The 21,786-nt window shown below is 36.3% G+C and overlaps 1 protein-coding gene across 1 annotated transcript in view; it reads right to left on the bottom strand.

Moving 5' to 3' along the window:
- The window catches only part of EYS (eyes shut homolog), a 1,696,347-nt gene that overhangs the window by 332,538 nt on the left and 1,342,023 nt on the right, over window positions 1–21,786 (bottom strand). Inside the window, 1 exon segment of the mRNA XM_032651890.1 lies at window positions 19,539–19,692. Within this exon segment, the coding sequence (XP_032507781.1) occupies window positions 19,539–19,692 (154 nt within the window).

The raw sequence follows: 21,786 nt of genomic DNA, 5'->3' as shown, positions 1-21,786 counted from the left end.
GTGGAATTCCCCTTCAGCACAATCTCTGCTATTGCACCTGGTGACAAGGATGAGTGTCATTGCTAACACAATGCAAGTGGGAGAATGTTCCTTTGCTATTTTATTCACCTGGAAGATTCCAGAACATGGTTGAGTTCATCCCAGTCCACCACCTATAATTGGAAATTACTGTCTTCCAAATTGTGGGAGCTTTACTAAGGTGTCTAATAAGCCCTCATGCAAATTTTATGGTATTTGATATAGGGGTTTGTCCTGGAATCTCCTTCTTTTTATCTTTGTAATATTTTGTCTTTGAATGCAGGATTGGGGTTCAGGTGTTAGTGGCAATTAGAATTAAGCCAACTATTACAAAGTTAAAAAGTAGGAGGGAGAGGAGCTTCAAGATGGTGGAAGAGTAAGACACGGAGATCACCTTCCTCCCCACAAATACACCAGAAATACATCTACACATGGAACAACTCCTACAGAACACCTACTGAACGCTGGCAAAAGACCTCAAACCTCCCAAAAGGCAAGAAACTCCCCATGTACATGGGTAAGGCAAAAGAAAAAAGAATAAACAGAGACAAAAGAATAGGGATGAGACCTGCACCAGTGGGAGGGAGCTGTGAAGGAGGAAAGGTTTCCACACACTAGGAAGCCACTTCGTGGGCGGAGACTGTGGGTGGTGGAGGGGGGAAGCTTCGGAACTGCGGAGGAGAGGGCAGCCACAGGGGTGCAGAGGGCAAAATGGAGAGATTCCCACACAGAGGATCGGTGTCGACCAACACTCACCAGCCCCAGAGGCTTGTCTGCTCACCTGCCGGGGTGGGCGGGGCTGGGAGTTCAGGCTCGGGCTTTGGTCAGAGCACAGGGAGAGGACTGGGGTTAGCAGTGTGAACACAGCCTGCAGGGGTTAGTGTGCCACGGCTGGCCGGGAGGGAGTCCGGGAAAATGTCTGGACCTGCTGAAGAGGCAAGAGACTTTTTATTGCCTGTTTCTTTCCTGGTGCACGAGAAGAGGGGATTAAGAGTGCTGCTTAAAGGAGCTCCAGAGATGGGTGAGAGATGCAGCTAGCAGCGTGGATCTCAGAGATGGGCATGAGATGCTAAGGCTGCTGCTGCAGCCACCAAGAAGCCTGGTTCAAGCATAGGTCACTATCCACACCTCCCCTCCTGGGAGACTGTGCAGCCCGCCACTGCAGGATCAGGGTCCCGTGATCCAGGGAAAACTTCTCTCGAAGAACACATGGCATACCTCAGGCTGGTGCAATGTCATGTCAGGCTCTGCTGCTGCAGGCTCGCCCGGCATCTGTACCCCTCCCTCCCCCAATCCTGAGTGAACCAGAGCCCCCGAATCAGCTTCTCCTTTAACCCCGTCCTGTCTGAGATAAGAACAGATGCCCTCAGGTGACCTACATGCAGAACTGGGGCCAAATCCAAGGCTGAATACCAGTAGCTGTGTGAACAAAGAAGAGAAAGGGAAATCTCTCTGAGCTGCCTCAAGAGCAGTGGATTAAATCTCCACAATCAACTTGATGTACCTTGCATCTGTGGAACACCTGAATAGACAACAAATCATCCCAAATTGAGGAGGTGGACTTTGGGAGCAAAAATATCTATCATCTATCTATCTATCTATCTATCTATCTATCTATCTATCTATTTCCCTTTTTCTCTTTTTCTGAGTGTGTATGTGTATTCTTCTGTGTGTGATTTTGTCTGCATAGCCTTACTTTTACCATTTGTCATAGATTTCTGTCTGTCTGGCCTTGTTTTGTTTTTTTTTTAGTATAGTTTTTAGCACTTGTTATCATTGTTGGATTTGTTTTTTGGTTTGGTTGCTCTCTCTTTCTTTGTTTCTTTTTTTATTACTTAATTTTCTTTTCTTAATAGTTACTTTTTATTTTAATAACTTCACTTTATTTTATCTTCTTTCTTTCTTATTTATTTCCTCCCTTTTATTCTGAGCCATATGGATGACAGTCTCTTGGTGCTCCAGCCAGGCATCAGGGCTGTGCCCCTGAGGTGGGAGAGCCAAGTTCAGGACATTGGTCCACAAGAGATCTCCCAGTTCCTCATAATATCAAATGGCAAAAATCTCTCAGACATCTCCATTACAATGCTAAGACCCAGCTCCACTCAATGACCAGCAAGCTACAGTGCTGGACACCCTGTACAAAACAACTAGCAAGACAGGAACTCAACCCCACCCATTAGCAGAGAGGCTGCCTAAAATCATAATAAGGCCACAGCCATACCAAAGCACACCAACAGACGTGAGTCTGCTCACCAGAAAGACAAGATCCAGCCTCATCCACCAGAACACAGGCACTAATCCTCTCTACCAGGAAGCTTACAAAACCCAATGAACCAGCCTCAGCCACTGGGGGCAGACACCAAAAACAACAGGAAATATGAACCTGCAGCCTGCAAAAAGGAGACCACAAACACAGTAAGTTAAGAAAAATGGGAAGACAAACACACAGCACATGAAGGAGCAAGGTAAAAACCCACCAAACCTAACAAATGAAGAGGAAATGGGCAGTCTACCTGAACAAGAATTTAGAATAATGACAGTACAGATGATCCAAAATCTCACTAATAGAATGGAGAAAATAAAAGAAACGATTAACAAGGACCTAGAAGAACAAAAGAGCAAACAAACAGTGATGAACAACACAGTAAATAAAATTGAAAATTCTGTAGAAGGGATCAGTAGCAGAATAACTGAGGCAGATAAATAGATAAATGACCTGGAAGATAAAATATTGGAAATAACTACTGCTGAGCAGAATAAAGAAAAAAGAATGAAAAGAATTGACAACAGTGTCAGAGACCTATGGGACAAAACTAAATGCACCAACATTCGAATTATAGGGGTACCAGAAGAAGAAGAGAAAAATAAAAGGACTGAGAAAATATTTGAAGAGATTATAGCTGAAAACTTATAGGAAAATTTAGGAAAGTTTATTAGGAAAACTTTCTTAATATGAGAAAGGAAATAGTTAATCAAGGCCAGGAAGCACAGAGAGTCCCATACAGGAGAAATCCAAGGAGAAAAATGCCAAGACACATATTAATCAAGTTACCAAAAATTAAATACAAAGAAAAAATATTAAAAGCAGAAAGGGAATAAAATAAAATAAAATAAAATGAAGGGTATCCCCATAAGGTTAACAGATGATCTTTCAGCAGAAACTCTGCAAGCCAGAAGGGACTGGCAGGACATATTTAAAGTGAAGAAGGGGAAAAACCTGCAACCAAGATTACTCTACCCAGAAAGGATCTCATTCAGGTCTGACAGAGACATTAAAACTTTTACAGACAAGCAAGAGCTAAGAGAATTCAGCACCACCAAACCAGATTTACAATAAATGCTAAAGGAACTTCTCTAGGTAGGAAACACAAGGGAAGGAAACGACCTACAATAACAAACCCAAAACAATTAAGAAAATGGTAATAGGAACATACATATTGATAATTACCTTAAATGTAAATGGATTAAATGCTCCAACCAAAAGACATAGACCGGCTGAATGGATGCAAAAACAAGACCCGTATATATGCTGTCTACAAGAACCCACTTCAGACCTAGGGACAAATACAGACTGAAAGTGAGGGGATGAAAAAAGATATTCCATGCAAATAGAAATCAAAAGAAAGCTGGAATAGTAATTCTCATATCAGACAAAATAGACTTTAAAATAAAGATTATTATAAGAGACAAAGAAGGCCACTACATAATGATCAAGGGATCAATCTATGAAGAAGATACAACAATTGTAAATATTTATGCACCCAACATAGGAGCACCTCAGTACACAAGGCAAATGCTAACAGACATAAAAGGGGAAATTGAGAGTAACACAATAATAGTAAGGGACATTAACACCCCACTTTCACCAATGGACAGATAATCCAAGGTGAAAATAAATAAGGAAACACAAGCTTTAAATGATATATTAAACAAGATGGACTTAATTGATATTTATAGGATATTCCATCCAAAAACAACAGAATACACTTTCTTCTCAAGTGCTCATGGGACATTGTCCAGGAAAGATCATATCTTGGGCACAAATTTACCCTTGGTAAATTTAAGAAAATTGAAATCGTATAAAGTATCTTTTCCGACCACAATGCTGTGAGACTAGATATCAATTACAGGAAAAAATAGGTAAAAGATACAAACACATGGAGGCTAAAGAACACACTACTTAGTAACCAATGAAGAAATCAAAGAGGAAATAAAGAAATACCTAGAAACAAATGACAGTGAAAACACAAAGACTCAAAATCTATGGGATGCAGCAAAAGCAGTTCTAAGAGGGAAATTTATAGCAATACAATCCTACCTTAAGAAACAAGAAACATCTCAAACAAACAACATAGCCTTACACCTAAAGCAATTAGAGAAAGAGGAAAAAAAAAACACAAAACCTAAAGTTAGCATAGGAAAGAAATCATAAAAATCAGATCAGAAATAAATGAAAAAGAAATGAAGGGAAAAACAGCAAAGACAAATAAAACTAAAAGCTGGTTCTTTGAGAAGATAAACAATATAAACCATTAGCCAGACTCATCAAGAAAAAAAGGGAGAAGATTCAAATCAATAGAATTAGTAATGAAAAGGAGAAGTAACAACTGAAACTGCAGAAATACAAAGGATCATGAGAGATTACTACAAGCAACTGTATGCCAATAAAATGGACAACCTGGAAGAAATGGACAAATTCTTAGAAACGCACAATCTTCTGAGACTGAACCAGGAAGAAGTAGAAAATATGAACAGACAAATCACAAGCACTGAAACTGAAACCGTGGTTAAAAATCTTACAACAAACAAAAGCCCAGGACAAGATGCCTTCACAGGTGAATTCTATGAAACACTTAGAGAAGAGCTAACACCTATCCTTCTCAAAAATATTCCAAAATATAGCAGAGGCAGGAACACTCCCAAACTCATTCTATGAGGCCAACATCATGCTGACACAAAAGCCAGACAAAGATGTCACAAAGAAAGAAAACTACAGGCCAATATCCCTGAGGAACATAGATGCAAAAATCCTCAACCACGGGCTTCCCTGGTGGCGCAGTGGTTGGGAGTCCGCCTGCCGATGCGGGGGACGCGGGTTCGTGCCCCGGTCCGGGAGGATCCCACATGCCGCGGAGCGGCTGGACCCGTGAGCCATGGCCGCTGGGCCTGCGCGTCCGGAGCCTGTGCTCCGCAGCGGGAGAGGCCACAACAGTGAGAGGCCCGCGTACCGCAAAAAAAAAAAAAAAAAAAAAAAAAAAAAAAATCCTCAACCACATATTAGCAAACAGAATCCAAAAGCACATTAAAAGGATCATACGCCATGATCAAGTGGAGTTTATTCCAGGAATGCAAGGATTCCTCAATATATGCAAATCAATCAATGTGATACACCATATTAACAAATTGAAGGAGAAAATAACATATGATTATTTCAATAGATGCAGAGAAAGCTTTAGAGATATTACAACATCCATTTATGATAAAAACTCTGCAGAAAGTAGGGATAGAGAGAACTTACCTGAACATAATAATGGCAATATATGACAAACCCACAGGCAACGTCCTCAATGGTGAAAAACAGAATCCATTTCCACTAAGATCAGGAACAAGACAAGGTTGCTGACTCTCACCACTATTATTCAACATAGTTATGGAAGTTTTAGCCACAGCAATCAGAGAAGAAAAAGAAATAATTGGAATCCAAATAGGAAAAGAAGACATAAAATTGTCACTGTTTGCAGATGACATGATACTGTACATAGAGAATCCTAAACATGCTACCAGAAAACTACTAGAGCTAGTCAATGAATTTGGTAAAGTAGCAGGATGCAAAATGAATACACAGAAGTCTCTTGCATTCCTATACACTAATGATGAAAAATCTGAAAGTGAAATTAAGAAAACACTCACATTTACCACTACAACAAAAATAATAAAATATCTAGGAATAAACCTACCTAAGGAAACAAAAGAACTGTATGCAGAAAATCGTAAGACACTGATGAATGGAATTAAAAATGATATAAATAGATGGAGAGATATACCATGTTCTTGGATGGGAAGAATCAACATTGTGAAAATGACTATACTACCCAAAGCAATCTACAGATTCAATGCAATCCCTATCAAACTACCACTGGCATTTTTCACAGAACTAAAACAAAAAATTTCACAATTTGTATGGAAACACAAAAGACCCCGAATAGCCAAAGCAATCTTGAGAAAGAAAAATGGAGCTGGAGGAATCAGGCTCCCTGACTTCAGATTATACTACAAAGCTACAGTAATCAAGAGAGTATGGTACTGGCAAAAAAAGCAGAAATAAAGATCAGTGGAACAGGATAGAGAGCCCAGAGATAAACCCACGCACATATGCTCATCTTATCCTTGATAAAGGAGCCATGAATATACAGTTAAGAAAAGAGATCCTCTTCAATAAGTGGTGATGTGAAAACTGGACAGCTACATGTAAAAGAATGAAATTAGAATACTCCCTAACACCACACACAAAAGTAATCTCAAAATAGATTAAAGCCCTAAATATAAGGCCATACACTATCAAACTCTTAGAGGAAAATATCGGCAGAACACTCTATGACATAAATCACAGTAACATCCTTTTTGGCTCACTTCCTAGAGAAATGGAAATAAAAACAAAAATAAACAAATGGGACCTGACCTAATGAAACTTAAAAGCTTTTGCACAGCAAAGGAAACCATAAACAAGATGAAAAGAGAACCCTCAGTATAGGAGAAAATATTTTCAAATGAAGCAATTAATTGCTTAATTGATTAATCTCCAAACTTTACAAGCAACTAATGCAGCTTAATATCAAAAAAATAACCCAATTCAAAAATGGGCAGAAGACCTAAATAGACATTTCTCCAAAGAAGGTATACAGATTGCCAACAAACACATGAAAGAATGCTCAACATCATTAATCATTAGAGAAATGTAAATCAAAACTACAATGAGATATCATCTCACACTGGTCAGAATGGCCATCATCAAGAATCTACCAATAATAAATGCTGGAGAGGGTGTGGAGAAAAGGGGATCCTGTCGCACTGTTTGTGGGAATGTAAATTGATACAGTCACTATGGAGAACAGTATGGAGGTTCCTTAAAAAACTACAAATAGAACTACTATATGACCCAGCAATCCCAGTATTGGACATATATACTGAGAAAACCATAATTCAAAAAGAGTCATGTACCATATTGTTCATTCCAGCACTATTTACAATAGCCAGGACATGGAAGCAACCTATGTGTCCACCAACAGATGAATGGACAAAGAAGATGTGGCACATATATATAATGGAATATTACTCAGCAATATGTAGAATGGAAACTGAGTTATTTGTAGTGAGGTGGATGGACTTAGAGTCTGTCATACAGAGTGAAGTAAGTCAGAAAGAGAAAAACAAATACCGTATGCTAACACATATATATGGAATCTAAGGAAAGAAAGAAAAAAAAAAAGGTCATGAAGGACCTAGGGGCAAGATGGGAATGAAGAGACAGACCTACTAGAGAATGGACTTGAGGATATGGGGAGGGGGAAGGGTAAGCTGTGACAAAGTGAGAGAGTGGCATGGACACCTAGATGGGTGGGAGGGAGGGAAATGTAAGAGGGAAGAGATATGGGGATATATGTATATGTACAACTGATTCACTTTATTATAAAGCAGAAACTAACACACAATTGTAAAGCAATTATACTGCAATAAAGATGTTAAAAAAAAAAAAGTAGGAGGGTCCAGGATGGAATTTGGTATCAAATACCGTAAAACAGGAATTTACTGTCTCATGATGGCACTAGAATAAATTATCTGAAGAAATAATGAGTTATTGTGCTATATTTATAGATTTGAAACACTTTGGCTCCAGTACCAGTGCCTAGCTATGAAACCAGCTTTTCATTTAAAACTTTTAGTAAATCTCTTCAAAAATCTTAAAGTAACACAAACTTAAATGAGTCTGTGTTCAGTGGAACAGAGTTCACAGGTTTTAAGTTGTGAAACATTTTATCTCAACATATATCTTCTTTTATTCTGTGTGTTGATGAAGTCATGGGCAATTTGTTGAGGAGGAAGCTGGTGTAGTTTTCTTTAGCTTCATTAGGGAGCTATGTGGCTGGCCATTTTTTAAAATAAATAAGATTGTCTATATTTTTAGTCCACTCTGTGAAAATTATTTTAAAGAAGTTAATTAAGATATATATGTTGTTAAAGATTGAGTCCTACCACTACGAATAGGATTTAAAGAATTTTCAAGGTAAAATATGTTTCCTGGTAGTTGTTTTAAGGCGGTAATCAAATACTCTCTTAACCACGAATGATAGGTGCCAATTAGAGCGTGGGGTCCACAGATGTTTGTTGGAAAACAGGTGCAGTATGAATCCATATCTTTAATCACAGCTCCTTCACTTAATGACAAACAATCCCTCAACATTTCCTCATGAATCTTGTTTTCAACATGTTAAATCCCTTTATTCAACTGCCCTAAGTGTTTTCTTACACTATTAATTATTGCTTTTCTGCCTAAATTCAGTTTGTCCCTAAGTCTTCATTTCCTTTCTCTTACTTTCTTATATAATCTTGTCCTAATGATGATATGGAAGACACATTTTAGAATTACACAGGCGGAAGGCTTTTAGGGCTTGAAGTCTATTTTGCTGTATACTCTGCCACCACACAAGAGTAATTCAAACTTCTTCAGTAACCCTTTCTGACAGTCGGAGAAATCTACCACTGACAGTAAAGGATGAAGAGAGTGTGAAGCCTTCCCTCAGTGTACACTGCTAATCCTCAAAAGAATTTCCTGCGTTTTATTTTTAATTTATTGTGATTACCTGCATTGGAAATTACGATGTTTGATTACAATTTGCTGAAGAGGTAAACATCCTGGCACCTTTATGTCCTCATTATACCTCATCTCCATACAATTTCCACATGAGCGATGGTGTTACTCTACACTGTGATGTCATTGCTGATCCTTTTCCATCTGCTGGCCCCCTGGTAAATTCCTAATCTTTCTTCAAAATTCAGTTCATTTCCTACTCCGTGCTATAGATGTACTTGCCAACCGCATCTCCATTCCTCCTCAGTGGAGCCTTTGCGCTGCTATCAGGACTTGAGGGTCAACCAGTTCCCTGGTCTGTCTTGGTATCTTGACACACCAAAGATGAGGAGTTGTGGGCCTGAGTCTCCACTGTTGTAACTTTGCTACAGCCATTTCATTTGGATAATTTGAACTGAATTGCACAATTAAGAAGAATAAACCTGATTACATAGTCAAACAATCACTTGAAATTTTTTATATTAAACTAAATTTACATAGACTAGTCAAATCTACTGACATATTCAGTGAACATACTGTGAAGACTCAGGCTCACATTCAAATTATGATATCTTTGCTTAGAAAGCTCTCTTTTTGCATCACCAAGGACCAAACTAGTACTTAACATCCTTGTTTCTCAAGATACATGCGAATGTTAACATAAGAGTCTATGCAATAATCTTAATCCTCTTTCAGCAACTCCTAGACTCACAGACATTCTTTAAAGGTTTTCTTAAACTTACTTAATGGAAGAAATTTTCATTTTACAGTCGATGTTCACAATTAAATGCAAATAAATTGCATTATAACTTGCTGTCCAGCTTGTATTGACGTATGTTATGTATGGACGGACATATTATGTATGATTACTGTGTTATGTATGGATAAAAGAGGAAGAGCAAAGTTCAAGTTTATGTATTCATGTACTTAATGTAATATAATAAGTATTATGGTGTATTTCCCATATTAAGCTCCAGTTTTCCTATATTTCCTCTAAGAAATACCATACGGAGGAGTTGATGGAAAAGATAAAGAAATTAATATTTAAGTGATGAAGTTTGACCTGTTTAAGATAAAAAGCTTACCAAACTTTCCATATAGACATGGCAATGTTTATCAATAAATCTAATATCTTATAGATTTAGCACAGTTCAAAAGTCACCATCTGTTTCAAGAAGTGAAGGCCCTCACTATTTCATAGTTTCTTGGCTCTAAGACTAAAGGCATGCAATCCTTAGTTTGTATAATATTAACTATCAGAAACATGTGAAAAAGTTTTGCATATTTTAGAAAATCAGAAACATAAAGGACATTTTGATTTATTCTCAAAATTATAGCTGACAATACATTATGAATATTCTTTCCTCTTCCATGAACTTGGGTGGTCCTCGGCTCATTCTCTATATAGAGTTAGAGGTCAATACCAGCTGAGTTATAATACAGAACATTTATGTGGGAAAATGGCAAAGCACTGCAGTCTGATTTTGAGCAAAGTTGTCTGAAAGGCCTTTGATGATTAAATACCTGTATTGTGAGAAGTTGTTGTTTGTTCCTTTCTTATTTTTCATAATTATGTGCTAGTAAATCTCTTCATTTGATATAGCTGAAATCAATCCTACTCAGAATCCTTTTTACCTCCCATTCTTTTGAGGTTAATGTTGGTTTTGCATTATAATAATTTTTTACTCCACTTTCTTTATCAAACAACTGTGGGAAATGAGCTAATAAAATAAATAAAAAGTAATTTGCCCAGATACACACACACACACACACACACACACACACACACACACACACACACACACACACAGATATACATTTATCTGTATGAGGTTTTTATCTCATAGAAATTAATAAGATCAAACAAGAGGTAAAAATCAGTCTATTTATAAAACTCATCAGCAGTTTTTATTAATTTACTTTGTTTTCTGTACCAAATATCTAGGAAAGTAATATGATAAAAATGCTTGCAATGGTTTTACTTGTTTGTTTGAATTTTTGCAAGTACTGAGGTTATTGCTATCCAGCTACAGAAACTTCTCCAGCTTCTGTTCAATTGGTCTTAAACCAAACATGAATTCCTTTACACTGACCTGCTATACTGAAAAGTGGCTGACAGGGATGTGTAGTTCTGTCAGTCAAGCAATTCTTGGCCAACATCCATTTGGCTTTGGCTAAAAGTTTGTTAACCAAAATGAATTATTAGATATTAGAGTGTGCCTTAGATATACACAGATGACTTTATACCTCTGGATAAATCTTTGAGAGAATGTTGTCCGGCGTTTGGGGTGGTGGGAACTAAGGAAGGTAGTGGCTTTAAAACATACAGATAACACAGTAAATTCCCTAGAGGGAAGGACATTGGGGGTCCTTTAGGGGAAAAATAAAAGTAATGAATAATGCGTTAGCTTTTGTATATGACAGACACAAAAGGTACTAGAAAAATTTAAACTTCAGAAACTTTAGAAAAAATATATATAGTAAGACAATTTTTCTGAACTTCCCCAATGGAAAATAACCCCTGTGAAAACCAATATTCTTTCTATGTGATCCCTTTCAAAATTTTTTGAAATGAAAGAAAAACTGTGCATGAGTATGAATTACAATGTATCTCTAGAACTGTGATCTCTGCTCCATTTCATTTAAGAAGAACTTCTATCTTGATACTGAATTGACTTCAATCACTACAAGTGGCTTATTCAAGTTTGTTCTACCCTGCCATCTCCTTTCACCTCCTATAATGCAGATTTAGTAGGAGGAAGTACTGACATAACAAAATAAAAATCAAAGCCATCTTTTACATGTTTACTTTAGAGCTCATTCCATTAAGTTTTGAAAATAAGTTCTTATCAATTATGCTATGGTGTTTTATTGCCAAGAACCCTTAAATATGGAATAAAAATTCCATCAACATTCATATTATGAAAAAGGAACTTAATTCCCATGCTTTTTAGGGAGATGTCTGTTCTGATTTTGCATAGAAAGAGTTCTGTTAGTGAGAATTTAAAATTTTAATTCCAAATTATGCCTGGTTAAGGATGGAGAGATGAGTGGAGCATGCAAGACAGTGAGAAGGAGACATGAACAACTACAACTAGATAAATGGAGGTAAAGCAAGGCAGTCACAGGCCAAAAGATTTATGGGAAGATGGAAATCAGAAGCCTCAATGTCTAAGTCTTTTTCCATTTTCTCTCCCCTCTGCTAGGAATCTTTACTCATGTGTATTGTATCTCCTAGATCCAAACTTCTAAGGCACTTGCTGTTCTCAATTATTTATTTTTCTATGTATTAACACCTTCCACTCAACTAATAATTCCAATTGACAATTAAACATGCTCAAGTATCTTTCATCTTACAGTTTTTTCCTCTTGACTCCTCACCTCTCCCTAGATCTCACCTTACCTCTTTTTACATTTCACAGTAAAATTCTTGAAAGTTGTCTACACTGGTTATTTCAATTTCCTCTAATCTGGCTTCTTACTCTGTCCTCCTGGAATGATACCTTCAGGGCATAGAATCATGTGGACCATCCAATGGACTATCAGAGCAGTTGATAAACTTTTCCTCTGCTCTCCCTGACCCCACTCCTTTTGTTTGCCTCCTATTCCTCTGGTTACTCCTTCTCATACTTTTTATAATGTCATATTCCTCTACTCAGTCATCGAATGTTAGCTCCTCGACACTCAGTACCAGGCAGTTTTTTCAACTCACACTGTACGCTCATCCACACTCATGGTTTCAATTACCACCTGCACGCTGATGACTCATAAATTATATTTCCCATCCAGACCTCTCCTCTGAGTGTTACATCCGTAGATTCAACTTGAAAACTCCACTTTGATGTACCAAAGGCACCTAATCTCATCAATGCTCAAGCCTGAACTCATTCGCAATCTTCCCTATGAAAAATGCTTTCCTTGCATTGTTTGCTAAAATCTATCTAGTTGCACATCAGAAGATGAGTATTCATTTTTGATACCTCTCCTTTCACTTCTGGTATTAATCAGTCAATTTTACTCCTAATTAGGTTATTTTTTTTTCAGGTTCATTGAAATCTAATTGACACACAGCACTCTATGAGTTTAAGGTGTACAGCATAATGATTTGACTTACATACAACCTGAAATGATTATCTCAGTAAGTTTAGTGAACATTCATCATCCTGTATAGATACAAAATTAAACAAATAGAAAAAAATTTTCTTTGTGATGAGAACTCAGGATTTAATCTCTTAACAACTTTCATATATAACATACAGCAGTACTAATCATATTTATCAGGCTGTACATTACTTCTCTAGTATTTATTTATCTTATAACTGAAAGTTTGTACCTTTTGACTGCCTTCATCCAATTCCCCTCCCCCATACCTTGTCTCTGGAAACCACAAATTATTGACTATATTCCCCACACTGTACATTTCATACTCATGAGTCATTTATTTTGCAACTTGAATTTTGTACCTCTTAATCTCCCTCACCTATTTCTATCCTACCCCCACCCTTCTTCCTTCGGAAAACCTACTGTTTGTTCTCTGTATCTATGACTCTGATTTGATTTTGTTATGTTTGCTCATTTGTATTGTTTTGTAGATTCCACATATAAGTGAAATCATACAGTGTTTGTCTTTCCCTGTCTGTCTTATTTCACTTAGCATAATACCCTGTAGGCCCAAGTGTGTTGCTGCAAATGGCAGAATTTCATTCTTTTTTTTATGGCTGAGTACTATTCCATTTTGTGTGTGTGTGTGTGTGTGTGTGTGTGTGTATGTGTAAGATTTGTTGTCTTTTTGATAATAGCCATTCTGACATGTGTGGGATGATATCTCATTGTGGTTTTTGTTTGCAAATTCCTGAAGATTAGTGATGTTCATCACCTTTTCACGTGATTGTTGGCCACCTGTATGTCTGCTTTGGAAAAATGTCTCTTCAGTTACTCTGCCCATTTTTTAATCAGATTGCTTGTTTTTTTGATGTTGAGTTTTATAAGTTCTTTGTATATTTTGGATATTAACCCTTTATTGGATACATCATATGCAAATATTTTTTCCTATTCAGTAGGTGGCCTTTTCATTTTGTTGATAATTTCCTTCATTGTGTAAAAGCATTTTAGTTTAATGCAGTCCCATTTATTTATTTTTGCTTTTGTTTCCTTTGCCTGAGGATACATAACCTAAAAAATTTATTACTGAGACCTATGTCAACTAGTATACTGCTTATATTTTTTTAGCCATTTTATAGTTTTAGGTCTTATCCATTTTGGATATATTTTTGTATATGGTGTGAAAGAGTAGTCTAGTTTGATTATTTTGCCTGTAGCTGTACAGTTTTCCCAACACCATTTATTAAAGGGACGTTCTTTTCCTTATTGCATATTTTTGTCTCTTTTGTTGTAGATTAAATAACCAGGTAAGCCTGGGTTCATTTCTGGGCTCTGTATTCTGTTCCATTGATTTTTTATTTGTTTGTTTGTTTTTTGGTGCCAACACCATACTGTTTTGATTTTAGTAGCTTTGTTACTACAAGTTTGAAATCATGGAGTATGATACTTCCAGCTTTGTTCTTTTTTTCTCAAGTTTTTTTGGCTATTTGGGGTCTTTCATGTTTCCATACACATTTTAGAATTCTTTGTTCTATGAAAATGCCATTTTTTAAAATGCATTTAATGAGTTCTTATCTTTCTTTTTTAAACATCTTTATTGGAGTATAATTGCTTTACAATGGTGTGTTAATTTCTGCTTTATAACAAAGTAAATCAGCTATACATATATCCTCATATCTTCTCCCTCTTGTGTCTCTCTCCCACCCTCCCTATCACATATATATGGAATCTAAAAAAAAAAAAAAAAAAAAGGTTCCACAGAACCTAGGGGCAGGACAGGAATAAAGACACAGACATAGAGAATGGACTTGAGGACACAGGGAAAGGTAAGGGTAAGCTGAGATGAAGTGAGAGAGTGGCATGGACTTATATACACTGCCATTGGTTTTTCAATAGGAAATGCACTGAACTTTTAGATTGCCTTGGGTAGTATGGTCATTTTAACAATATTAATTCTGCCAACCCATGAACACAGTATATCTTTTCATCTGTTTGTATCATCTTCAATTTCTTTCATCAGTGTCTTATAGTTTTCCAGGTACAGTTCTTTTATCTCCTTAGTTAGGTTTATTTTTAGGTATTTTATCCTTTTTGATGTGATTGTTTAAGTGTGACTTTTGCTTAATTTCTCTTTCTGTAGTTTTTTATTAGTGTATAGAAGTGCAACAGATTTCTGTGTATTAATTTTGTATTCTGCAACTTTACCTAATTCACTGATGGATTCTAGTTGGTTTTTTTGGTGGTGTCTTTAGGATTTTCTATTTATAGTGTCATGCCATCTGCAAACAGTGACAGTTTTAATTCTTCGTTTCTAATATGGATTGCTTTTATTTAGTTTTCTTGTCTGATTACTCTGGCTAGAACTTCCAATAATATGTTGAATAAAAGTGAGAGTGGGCATTCTTGTCTTTGTCTTGATCTTAGAGGAAGCATTTTCAGCTTTTCACCATTGAGTATAATGTTAGCTGTGGATTTGCCATATATGGCCTTTATGATATTGAGGTATATTCCCTCTATATCTACCTTGTTGAGAGTTTTATCACAAATGGATGTATAATTTTGTCAAAAACTTTTTCTTCATTTATTAAGATGATCATATAATTTTTACCTTCAATTTGTTAATGTGGTGCATCACATTGACTAATTGGCAAGTACTGAGCCATTCTTGTATCTTTGGGATATATCCCACTTGATTGTGGTATATGGTCCTTTTAATATATTGTTGAATTTGGTTTGCTAGTATTTTGTTGAGGACTTTTTCATCTATTTTCATCAGTGATATTGGCTTGTAATTTTCTTTTTTGTGTTGTCTTTGTCTGATTTTGGTATTAGAGTGATGCTGGCCTTGCATAATGAGTTTGGAAACATTCTTCCTTCTTCAATTTTTTGGAAGAAGTTGAGGATTGGCATTAAACCTTCTTTAAATGTTTGGCAGAATTTACCTGTGAAGCTCTCTAGTCCTGGACTCTCGTTTTTTGGGAGGCTTTTTATTATTGATTAAATTTAATTACTAGTAATTGGTCTGTTCATATTTTTTATTTCTTCCTGATTCAACTGTGGGAGATTGTTTGTTTCTGGGAATTTATTCATTTCTTCTAAGCTGTCCATTTGTTTGGTGTATAACTGTTCATAGTACTCTCTTATAATCCTTTGTATATTTGTGGTGCTGTTTGTTACTTCTTTCAGAGCTGGTGTCAGCTTGCTGATGTGAGAGGCTGGTTCCTGACATGACTGACTGTGGTGTTTGGGGTGTCCTATAGCTTGTGTCAGCCCCCTGGGGGGTAGGGTCAGATCCCAGGGCAACTGACTTAGGGACCCATGGTGTCTCAGAGCTGGTGTTGGCCTGCTGGTGCATGGGGTTGAGTCCTGGAAAGGTTAGGCTCAGCAGGTCTAAGGCAGCCAGCCTGTTTGTGGGTGGGTCTGTGTCCCTGCCAGGCCAGCTCCTTGGCCTGAAGCATCCTAGTATTGGTACCAGCAGGCTGGTGGGCCAGTTTGGGTCCTGGCACTAATAAGCTAGAGAGAGGATTCCAAAATGATACTTGCCAGCATCAGTGTCCTTGTGATAGAACAAGCTCCCTAATATGGCTGCCATCAGTGTCTATATCCCCAGGGTGAGAATCAGTCTCCTCCTGACTCTCCAGGAAGCTCTCCAAGATCATCAGGTGGGTCTGACCCAGGCTTGTCTCAAATCACTTCTTCTGCCCTGGGTCTTGGAGTGTGTGAGATTTTGTTTGCACCTTTAAGAATGGAGTCAATCTTCCACAGCTCTCTGGCTCTCTTATATGCAAGCCTTGCTGGTCTTCAAAGCTAAATGTTCCTATGGCTCATCTTCCTGGTGCAGGACTCCTGGGCTGGGGAGCCTGATGTGGGGCTCAGACCCCTTGTTCCTTGGGGAGAACCTCTACAATTGTAACTATCCTCCTGTTTGTGGGCCACCCACACATGGGAATGGGTGTTGACCATATCGTGACTCAGCACCTCCTACCCATTTCCTTGTGGTGCTTCAAATCTTTAGCTGTAGAAGATCTTTTCTGCTAGTCTTTTGGTCTTTCTGATCAATAGTTGTTTTGTAATTAGTTGAATTTTTCTGTGCTTATGGGAGGAGGTGAGCTCAGAATTTTCCCACTCTGCCATCTTGGCCACCAACCCTAATTATTTTTTTAATCTGTCAATTTCTGTATGACACCAGCCTAGTCCAAGCCACCATATTTCTTATTTGGACATATAACAGACATCTAAGTGGCCCCCTTAAATCACTCTTTAACACAGTTATAGGGCCCTACAGTTTTTGCCATCTGGTGGACCCTCTGTCTTCACCTTCCAGTACTCAGTCATCCTCCTCTGCTCCTCTGTTCCATACACAGTTAGTCTATTGGATCCCTTAATATATTGTGGCTCTTTCCACCAAAGGCTCTTTTCTCATACTCTTTTCACTGCCTGGAACTCCTACACCACAGCTTTGACTGTTTCTGCTTATTTGTTTTTACCTAGTTCACCACCTCTACCCATTTTTCAGAGAGCTTCCTTTGACTATTTATCCTAGGCTAGGTTACTTTGTAATTTGTTTTCCTTGCACCATTTTTAAAAAATTTCCCACACATCTTGAATTTTAATTATTGATATTTCCTCCTTAGTGTGACTATTTGTCAATCTGCCTCACCAAACTTTATATAAGAATTAGGATTTTGTCTGTTTTGGCTTAACATTGAATTCCAGGAGCTTAGTGTAGTACTACAAAAAAAAAAAAAGCATTTGTTACATGAATAAATAAAATTAAAAACAGAGAAAAAAACCCAGAAGAAACAGAAAGAAAAATGAAAAACAAAAATTAAGAAATATTGAGAGAGCAGGTGGGCACTCAACTTTTCTAAAATTAATTTTTAGTTAATTTATTTTAACTAACTTATTTAAATTTATATAATGTTTTAAAATTATATAAATTTAAATATATAGACTGTTTTAAAATTATGTAAATTTAAATAATTTAAGTAATATAATATGTAATGTATAATATAATGTATAATATATAATATAGTTCTAGGGTCAGCCTTTAATGCAAACTATTGTCACCCTGAGGTCTTGTAGGATATTGCTGACAAGACAAATCAGATTTACATTTTTGCATCAGTAAAGATGGCTGTATTTCACTTTCTAAATTTTGGATAACATTAATCCAAAGTCCTTTGTTTTCAGTTTTAATAAAAGTGTCAGTAATTTTTTTCAGGATGCTTTCAACTTGAGGCTACCTAAGGATTTGAGGGGTTTTTTTGAGGACTGCCTGGCTAGGTCCTCATTAGTTAAAGGCAAAACATGAAATCAGTCCTTCAAGAAAGTTTGACCAAAAATAGAAATTACTTCATATGTAATAAACTGTTTGTATAAAATGATGACATTGTTTAAAATGATGAGGTTATCAAGAAATGCCTTTTAAATTGGTTTTAAGTTATTCACCTTCTCATCTGGCTCCTTTTCTGTGATCGACAGCAAGCCTTTGTAAGAGAAATGATTGAAATTGGAGTTAAGTCCATTGCTCTCAAAGTTTGCTTTTTTTCTGTACATAACTCAGTGTTCCAAAAGGGTAAGCCTAATTTATGAATAACAATTTCATTACCTTAGGGTAATTTCATTGCCTTCTTGTCATAACCAGCTGAATTTCCCAGCCCAGACACTCTCATTCCTTTATTCATTCAGACATTTATGAGAATCTGTCAGATGCTCTGCTAAGTACATTAAAGATGAGTAAAATACTGTTCCTGACTGTACATAGTTTCTATTTTCAGATTGGTGTCAATTTCTTTGATTTTATTTTCAGATTGATTCAGACCCTGGGAAAGATTATTCGATTTATATAACCTTCATAGGTTAGCCAGGATTCCAGATGATCAGACCAACTTATCCAAATGTCATGTAATACATAAAGTCAGACACAAAACGTTATTTTTAACTGATGAAGAGTAACTCTGGAGAACGTTATCACTACATTGCTATACTGATGAGCAATTTTATATTCTTGGTTGCTACATGTAAATTTTGTTCAGTAGTGCCTTTGGGATGTGATCATCATATTTAGCCATTTCTCTTTTTGGAATTTCCTAATTCTGAAGCATGAATTAATTTCAAGACTGCCTTCCAAAATTTTATATGCTCCAGAAAGACATTTCCATTTAATATGCAATTTTTTTTCTACTGAATTTTCTTTTTTCTGTTCTGTGCTAATGATGTTTCCCCACTTCCATTTCCTAAGAGTGATGCTCTTTTCACTCAATAGATATTTTGTTGAACAATTGCACTAGATCTTAATTTCAACTGAACCACCCAATTCTTTAATCTATTTATTTGCTTCAAGATATTTTCAGAGAAATTGATTCATTTTGTCTACAATTTGATTGATGCTGGATGGTATCAAATTTGTAGTTTATTTCACTAAAATGAAAAAAAAAAGATTGGGAAAACAATTTTCAGAGAGACCTTTTTTTTCTTTCTTTCTGTATTTAGGTGGCTATTACACATGTAAAAAACATTTAAAAAATAAGGCTCAGCACTATATTTAAAGGAACTACTGTGGGGCACTTACCGTATTGTTATAGGGATGAATGCATTTCTGTTAATGCTGTAATTAGCAGAAAGAGTCAAGATATTTTGAGAACTTCCACATCCGTATTTAACTGTGGGCTTTCCTTCCACAAGAAATAAATGAAGAAACTGTTGTCCAAAATTCTTCTCATTACCTTTAAGAACAAATATTACATTAAATTAGCGATTAATGTATATTTACATTTTATTCAATAACAATCATTCATTTAACAAATACAATCTTAGTTCTCAAGGAGTAATCATTCAGTGAGATGATAGGAGTGTTATTAGATAATTATTCAATGTAAAAAGTACTGTACTAGAAATATACATTATTTTCCACAGACTGAGGATGGCATAGTATTAACAGCATTAACTTGACATGAGATTTTAACTTCTGACTTTGTTTCTTAATAACTATGACCTTAACTATTTTCAACCTCAGTTTCCCAATAGGTTCTAATGGGATAATGAGAGCAACTAATTGTTAGAATTACTGTGATAATAAAATAAGATAATAACTGAAAGGTGCCTGGCACCTACTGAGTATTGATAACTTGATTTATAATTATTAATTATTTATATTTTAATTTTAATATGTCTTATAAAAATTGAAATGGTAAAGAAATATATAAAGAAAAACAAGAGAAACATTCCCCTTTCTGCCAGCCCATCCTTCATCCCCCTTTGAGGTATTCTTTACTATGATTTATAAACATACAAATATTTGTATAGCCCTAATTTTATTTTTAAAACGAATAATATAATAAATAGCTTTGCTCACTTGCCTTTTCACTTAACAATAAGTTTTAGATATCTGTCCTTGTAGGTACATAGATTTCTCTCTTTTTTAACATTCGTAATTTAAGTATCACACAGAAAATCACAAAAATTTTAAGCATATAGCTTAGTGAATTCTCACAAAGTGAACCCGCTCACACAAACACCACCAACTTAAGAAAAAGAAAATTTTCTGCATTGTCAGAATTCCTATTGATCAGTGCTCTCCTCTTCCCTCCACCAAATGGAACTGAGATCCTGATGTTTAACTATAGCAATAGTTTTGCTTGATTTTCATTTTTATATTAGTGGGATCATACTTCTATGTTCTTTAGCGTCTATTTGCTTTTGCTCAATATTATGTATGTGAGATAGCATTCACCCTACATTTCTACTGCTTTATAATATTCTATTAAATGAATATTCACAATTCAGTTATTTTTTCTTCTATAGATGGAAATCCACCCACCCTGTTTTTGGTTTTTATGAATAATGCTGCTATGACAATCTCGTATGTGTCTTTGGTGTTGAAGTGCATGCATTTTTGTTTTGTATGTACCAGGAGTTAAATTATTCTGTCAAAGAATATGACTATGATTAATTTAGTAGCTACTACCAGTTTTCTGAAATGATGTTTTAACTCCTTACCAACAATATATGAATGTCAGCTGATCCTTTTTTTTTTTTTTTTTTTTTTGCCATTAATTGGTTTGATCACCTTGTAGATTTTAACTATTCTGTGTTTATTATTCTGGCTTTAATTTTTGTTTTCCTCATATTAAAGAAGTTGAGTATACTCTCATGTTTAGTGGCTATTTTGATATCCTATTTTGTGAAGTGTCGGTTTGTGTGTCTTTCTCTTATTTTTGTCTGCTTTTTCCTTATTGATTATAGAGTTATACCTATGTATATATGTAATATTTATATACATATGTATGCATACACATAAAAGAGCATACAAATAAGCTCTTTGTCAACTACATATATTGAAAATATCTTCTCCAATCCTGTAGACCGTCTGGCCATTCTCTTAGGGGTCAATTTGCGGTATGCGGGCCTCTCACTGTTGTGGCCTCTCCCGTTGTGGAGCGCAGGCTCCGGATGCGCAGGCTCAGTGGCCATAGCCCTTGGGCCCAGCTGCTCCGCGGCATGTGGGATCTTCCCAGACCAGGGCACGAACCCGTGTCCCCTGCATTGGCAGGCGGACTCTCAACCACTGTGCCACCAGGGAAGCCCTTAGGGGTCAATTTTGGTGAACATATGTTCTTAATTTTAGTATGGGTAAATTTACCAGTTGTTTCCTTTGTGGTTATGATTAGCACTTTCTGTATCATCGTTAAGATATCTTTGCCTACCTCAAAGTCACAAAGTTATTCTCTTACATTATCTTCAGTAATCTTTATTTAAGAGCTACACTCTCCTGAGAATTGACTTTTGTGTATGATGTGAAGTAAGGGGTTGTAGCAGGT

This window comes from Phocoena sinus, chromosome 12 (assembly GCF_008692025.1).
Source record: "Phocoena sinus isolate mPhoSin1 chromosome 12, mPhoSin1.pri, whole genome shotgun sequence".
NCBI classification, from domain to species: Eukaryota; Metazoa; Chordata; class Mammalia; order Artiodactyla; family Phocoenidae; genus Phocoena; species Phocoena sinus.
This window is presented reverse-complemented; position numbering and strand designations above follow the sequence as displayed.